Raw genomic sequence first — 7,144 nt, forward strand, 5'->3', positions numbered from 1 at the left:
ATAGCAATTATCTGAAGCTTTCATACGACCTATGGTCCAATAGAGATCCACAATATTTTGTTCATGGGATGTACAATCTGCAAACCAGCAAACTATATATTGTCTTTCAAACAAGCATTAGCTTGTGCATGTGAAATGGTTCACTAATTTTCAGTTCGAGTACAGTTTATTTTACATGAATCAATAGTCAAGAGTCTGCTTGTCTTGTTGTGCCCTCACAGTGGCATCACAACTTTGCATAGGCTACAGAGGTGAGAACGATCTTAGTCCACAGGCTCAGCCAGTTTCCAAAGCTCTCAATGGCACCTTTTAAAAATCCCATCAGTCATCACAAAGATGCTGGTTCTGGGTGGTAATCTCAGCAGTTCCGGGTCAGAGGCAGAAGGGTTAGTAGTTCAAGGCCAGCATAGCTACAGGACAAGTTCCAAGTTAGCACAGGCTCAGGAGACACATTATTGTGCATTCTGAGGCTGGAGGTATGTGGAAAGCTTCCTTCTTGCAATACTGTATGGATACAGTAGTGAATTCCGGGCCACTATGGCCACATGATGAACCCCAGTTAAGACTTCCAAACTTCTTTTCAGTGTTCTTAAGTGTAAAAGAGACTTGCTTGTGTGTTTGGGCCTGTCATGGCACAAACTCTAGGACATGGGCAGTACTGATTGGTCATTTAATTTAAACTGTTTGTAGGTAGCAAACATCTTAGTGGCCAGACCATGCTTGTTCAGGACTGAGCTCCACTCTAGCATATTTAATGGCTACACACTTTACATGTAGAGGGATCCCATCTTGCTTCCTTACCCCCAAGGTCATTGACCTGACATACAAAGTGATGTTAACAACTGAAAACTTTGAGGAGTTGGGTTCTCTGAAGAATTGAATTAAGGTGTCCATTCCATGAAAATAAAGCTGTAATTCTCTTTAAATGAGGATTATAGAAGAAGGAACACTCACACACAAGGAGGCCCACAGTGATTCGGGAAGGATAATGGACCTCTTTTCACAGGAGGAATGTTACCCATCTCATAAAAGTATTGAAAAACTTTTGTTTTCCTTGAAAGGCTCAGCTTAAAAGCCATTGGCTGGTTGCTTCCAACATGATTCAGCCCTTCCCCACTCTTCTACAACATCCACTGCACTGGGCATGCTAAATGCACTTCTGGAACTCAGATTCCAGGCTAATTGTGAGTTCTTTCCTTTGACAACACAGGGCTGTGGAAGGATCCTTCTGCAGCAACTTGCTAGGTTGTGATTTCAGAAGTCATTTTGTCATTGAGTTAAAGCAATCACACTTGATTTAATCATGTTTGGAAAGAATGGCTCATGGCTAATCCTTTTGTGCATGGCAAGGCACATTCATACATTGAAATCCTTCACATTATCTCTGAGTTGTTCTTACTGTCTCAGGGTTTAAATAAGTATTTATGCTGTTCCTCCAGCTTGTTCTTCGTGATTATATTTCTGGTATTTGTGTGTGTGTGTGTGTGTGTGTGTGTGTGTGTATTAGTGATTAAACCTTAGGCCTTGTGCACTATAGTTAAGATGTTTATAAAGAAGTTATAAACTCAGTCCCTTTTCATTTATCTATTTGGTCAGGACTGTTATCAGTTACCCAGAGTGACCTTGAGCTCACTGTATACCTTCGAAACCCCAGGACTCAGGAAGTAGAGGCAGGTGTGTCTCTGAGTTCAAGGCTAGCCTGTTCTATATAGGCAGTTGCAGTTCCACTGGGGATACAAGGAGAACCTGTCTCAAATCAAAAAAGAAAACTTGAAATACTTGATCTTTGTGTGTGTATGTGTGTGTGTGTGTGAGAGAGAGAGAGAGAGACTTCTATTTTACATATATAATTTTGTCAACTAAATCACTAAACCATCATTCCAATATATCCAGATGATTTTTTTTAATTAGAAGAAGAATTTCATTACAGCTTTATGGTACTCAATAACAATTTCCAGAGTAAAGATACATCTCTTTCAAATGTGGCTCTAAAATTTTTAGGTTCACAGTTGAATTAATACAGTCATACAATATTGAACTCAGTACAAACGCTGTAAGACATAAAATTGAATGAATTTTTAACCTTTAAAAAAGATCTTTATTTTATTTTAAAATATACTGTTTCTTACAGAAAGACTCATCGTTTTTGCTAATAACACTTAGATGTTGGTGCATGTTTCTGTAACCTGTATGTATCTGATTATTACTAATCACAATTGGTTGTAATCGGATCCCTGGCACCCGTGTATGGATATAAAGTCATTGGGTAGATTTCAATGGTAGTGTTTATCACCTCTACTAATTAACATGACATAAATTGTTATGCTTCCTCCTCAAATATAACTCATTTTTAAAATTTGTTAATTTTTGTTTGTATATCACACAGAACATCCCAAACAATCTTACTCATCTATATACCCACTTCCCAGATGGCACCCTCCCATAGCCTCTGCCCCCTCACTAGAGCCCTTATACTCTGTTATCCCTGCAACTGTCAGCCAGATGATGTTTTATTTGTAATCCAAGTTCTAATTGATATATCAACTCTGACATAGAATTGTAGATAGAACTGGAAATAAATGCCCACTTTAAAATAAAATCCATCAGTGTAAGACCTCTGGGGTCTGTTGTGTAGTTAACTGGGTTTCCTTCTTCCTCTTCATACCCACAATGCAAAGCTGGGAAGCCAAGGCTCTGACCTTCATTGAGATCACCTGCAATGGTATGTCTCTTGACAACAGAGTTACCTGTAGGCATTTACACAGGGTAAATACTATTTTTAGAAGAACGCTTCTTTTCCAATGCTAACACAGTATATGTCAGCAAACTCATTTATTCATCTTACTCTAAGAATGACCAGAAGCAACTGAATTCTACATTGTGTTTAATCCCAGCACTCGGGAGGCAGAGGCAGGCAGGTCCCTGTGGGTTGAAAGCCAGCCTGGTCTACATAGTGAGTTCCAGGACAACTGGGGCTACAGGGAAACCCTGTCTCAAAAAGACCAAAAAAAAAAAAAAGAAAAGAAATAATATGTTAATTACCGCAATTGTTTTGTTCGATGGATGTACTGCTCCTGCTAAAGTACAGTCCAAGCATTTGTGTTTACACCCATAGGTTATTACAGCAGCCACTGTTTAGATGTTTTTTGCTTCTTGCTGTTTGTGTTTTTATAGTAGATCGAATCCCACTGAAATGGGTCAACAGTCCATGGAAAACAGATGATTCAGAGACCTGAAAGTTCAGTGCCTTGCCACAGTGGGAGGAAGATCATCAGTCACCTATCACCCCCTCCAAGGCTCAGTGACTTTTGTGGAAGAGGCTGGCGGAAAGAATTTAACAGCCAGAGGAAGGGGTGGAGTATTAACTGGAAGTGTCCTCTGACCACTATGCCAGCAAGCTATACTCACACCATCTGCCCATGCTCGTTAAGGAGCTGCTGGGGGAGTCAGTTACCCCTCCCACCCAATCTGTCTCTCCACCTTAACTGCATGCAGGGGAGGGTTAAGGATATATAAGCCAAGAACGCCATGAGGCACCTCTCTTGCCATTTTGTGCAACTGTCAGAAGTCACAGGATGTATGAGTGTGGACTTTCCAGCATAGCTGTAAATGGAGGTGGGGCACCCACTCTTCTGTAAATAAATCCACACTCTATGCTCTGTTGGCAAGACCAATAAACTCGTTAGGATTAAAAAAAAAAGCAGACAGAATAACTTTCATTATTCCACCAAAGTTGACCCCATGCTGGCAAATCTTTCGGTCTTTTATTTCTTATTCCTCCTATGTGCTGGATGCTTCAGTGTCAAATTGACACACCTGGGTTGAAGGAGCCTCAACTGGGGAATTGCCTCTATTGAACTGGCCTGTGGCCATGTATATGGGGCATCTTCTTGATTGTTGACTGATGTGGACCATGCTCAAACTAGTCTGCCACTTGACAAGAAATCTAAGAGGAAACACATATCCTGCAGAGCCTCCCATCCAAAGCCCCGATCCCACCTTCTCATCTCCAGGACAGGTCAAAGGTGAGAAGGAGGCTATCACAGGTATCCATAAGCCAGTGTCCTTGTCCTATGTACCAAAGCCTTCCCTTGAGAGTCTGAGGGGTCAGAGTCCACAGGGACACTCTCACAGTCCAAAGTCTGCTTCCAGAATGCATGGAATGGGTGAAGTGCTCAGCAGATACCAGCCCTGTGTCCTGATGGGAACAGGCATCCTGCCCTACATACACATGGACGGGTCCCCAAACTGAGCTTCTGGGTAAGGCAAGACACCTTCAGATGTCTCCCTGCAGTCTAGGCAGGATCCCTCAAGAAATCACAATTCAGTTCCTTCCAAAGCCCTGAAAATTGCACTTTCTGATCTGCTTTGAGGCTGCCCTGGATCTGCAGACTCCTCTCAGGACCAAGAGGTTTGGACTACAAGAGTCATCCAAAATGAGCCTGAAATATCCCAGCCCATATTCCGAAATGCAACCAAGAGAGACCACAGAGCTGATCTCATCTGATTTCTGCCCAGCCCTGTATCAAGTCTGATCACCCATTGTCTAGCCATAATGCAGGCCAACCTCTCAGGATGGTATTTAGCAAATGCAACCAAGAGAGACCATAGAGCTGCTGATCTCCTCTGATTTCTGCCCAGCCCTGTATCAAGTCTGATCACCCATTGTCTAGCCATGATCCAGGCCAACCTCTCCGGATGGCATTTACCAGACTGTACAGTGATTGCTGGAGTTCCAGGTTCCTCTCCACATACTCCTGAGAAGCAAACACCTCTAAGAGTTCTGCCTTCCTGGAGAAACCTGAGGAACCAGGCTGCCAGGTTCTAGTGAGTGTTCTCCAGGAGGACCTTCAGGTTTCCTCTTCTTCAGAGGACAGTGACTGGGATTGAGACACCACATGAAGGCAGACACTCAGCCTCCAGGATCGGGAGACTTTCAGGAGACTGTTCGAAGTGACGAGCTGAAGACAGAGGGAGCTGGCTCCGCATCTTAACTAAGATCCTCCATCAGTTCCAGGAGCTTGTAGAGCTCTATTTCCACAATGTCGTGCACTTCCTCCCTGGCTCTTACAATCTTTCCACCCCCTCTTCAGAAGATGTCCCTGAGCCCTGAGAGGATGAAGTTTAATATAAGGTATCAGTTTGTCTAAGACCCATACAAACTGCAGCAGTGAAACCCCTGCAGAGAACTGGGGAAATGGACACTAGACCCCAGTCTTAGCTGAAGAAATATTGGCACTGATCACTCTTGGGTGAGAAAGACCTGATCTTCCTAAAGTGATGGACTCCGGACAGGCAGACGAGAATGCAGGAGATGCACTTGCCCTGAGGAACAGCTACGGACCCTAACTTGACACAATAGACCTTAACACAAACGAGAGAATGTATGAACTCAGTGGGGTGGGAGGCTATGGGAGGGTACCAGTGGGGAAGGAAATATAGAGATGACTAAGATTGATTGAGATGTTCTGTATGAAATACACAAAAATTCAATGAAAATTTTAAAAGAAAATTAAAGTAGCTCAAAAAAACTAAAAAAAACACCGTCATTGGTAATCACAGGAATGCTAATGCAGGGCAGTGATCTCAGTAGTTCTGGGGAAAGGACAGGAGGGTAAGGAGCACAAAGCCACCAATGGTCCAGACAAGATTCAAGTCAGACTAGGCTACAGGAGACCTTGTCTCAAAAACAGCAACAATCGGGATTAGCCACCTACGCTGGACTTAACATTTAATCCCATTATTCTGCATACACAGCCAGGAGGATTGACAAGAGCTTGCTAGCTGTCTAGACAACATACATGAATGTTCTAGAAGGGCCTCCCAGTTGTGGAGTCTTGGTTTCAATTCTCTACCCTTTCTGATGACTCCTTCCATCTTTTCCGTTTGGTAACTGACATCTCGGTGTGTGCTGAATTGATTCCCCGACCCACGAAACAGGCAACACAGCTCAAATCGGACAGGTCCTATTTTTCCCTCCAAATCAATGGACCAGATTCCTCGGGTGGCTGAAATTGCACGGTCTCCAGGATGGGGAACCTCAAGAGCCTCAAGAGCCGTCTAGGGTGGGGTGATGGGCGAACACACCTTTCTGTTTTTGAATATTTGAAGGCCATGTGGCCCAGGCCAGACCTTGGGTTTCTGTGTGGAGATGGAAGAGCACTCGAGGACACAGCTGTACTTTGTCCCGGGTGGGGAAAGTCCGGAAATAGGACGGGTCTGTGCTTGGTGTGTTTACTTGAAGCTGTTTTCCCACAAGCAATGCCCCAACTTCAGATCCCTAACTGGGGCAGACTTGACTTGATTCCTGGAAGGTGGGAGCAGTCTCAGCCCCACAGGTGCACAGGATAAACCACACCCACTTAGCCCTGGGCAATCAAGGACTTCCCAGCCATTGGCCCCTCCAGAGGCCCCTGAGTGGGCGTGGCTTCGGGCAGCAGCTATAAAGCCAGGAGCTTCCAGGTTCCCACGTTCTTCTTTGGAAGCTGCTTTCCCAAAGGCACAGCAACAGCATCCTTGGGCCCCTGGAGACTCCAACCGGGAAACTTGGAGGAAGCATCCTGGAGACATGGCAACTGAGGAGCTGCAGTCCGGAGGTGAGTCTCCTTCCAGTGCTTTTGGCAAACCCGGTACCCTCTCCACCCACTAGGCTAGGGCTCGCGCTGAAGCCCCTCGGCCTTCTTGTTCTCCTGCAGCTTCCTGGATCCCGACGTCGGAGACCTCCGCAGACCTGGGCCAGGATCCCACGCCTGTGGCAGCGGAGCTGACTCCCGGCGGCGGCGGCGGGAAACTCCGTCTTGGTTGGCAGAGACCTCATGGTGCGGGCGCTGGGCTGCAGAACGTGGGAAACAGCTGCTACGTGAACGCAGCGCTCCAGTGCCTGACATCTTCCCACCCAGGCGGGAGCTGTGATTTCTGAAGATTACCTGTGTAAACTACTGTGCCAAATGTCTTTAAATTATCGATTGTCATTATTAGTCACCTGTAAATACATCCTTTCAATTACTTTTAGAATTCATGTATATCTAATAATTAACAGTTTTTTTCAAATGTTCAGTTTTCAGCAATAAAACTCATTGTTGAAATTCTTTCCAGTTAACGGTTTTCATATGACTTGTGGTCTAATAAGAATCTACAAAGTAAG

General features: G+C 44.6%; 1 protein-coding gene across 1 annotated transcript in view; it reads left to right on the forward strand.

Annotated features, from left to right (window-relative positions):
- Positions 1 to 6,919, forward strand: part of LOC103739745 (putative protein FAM90A22P) — a 10,674-nt gene extending 3,755 nt beyond the window's left edge. The window contains exons 5-6 of the mRNA XM_029566982.1: positions 6,500 to 6,596; positions 6,696 to 6,919. Of these exons, the coding sequence (XP_029422842.1) occupies positions 6,500 to 6,596; positions 6,696 to 6,919 (321 nt within the window). The remainder of the gene's footprint in view (positions 1 to 6,499; positions 6,597 to 6,695) is intronic.
- The last annotated feature ends 225 nt before the right edge of the window (positions 6,920 to 7,144 follow it).

Source organism: Nannospalax galili, unplaced genomic scaffold (assembly GCF_000622305.1).
Source record: "Nannospalax galili isolate Female #2095 unplaced genomic scaffold, S.galili_v1.0 scaffold4061, whole genome shotgun sequence".
Lineage (NCBI taxonomy): Eukaryota > Metazoa > Chordata > Mammalia > Rodentia > Spalacidae > Nannospalax > Nannospalax galili.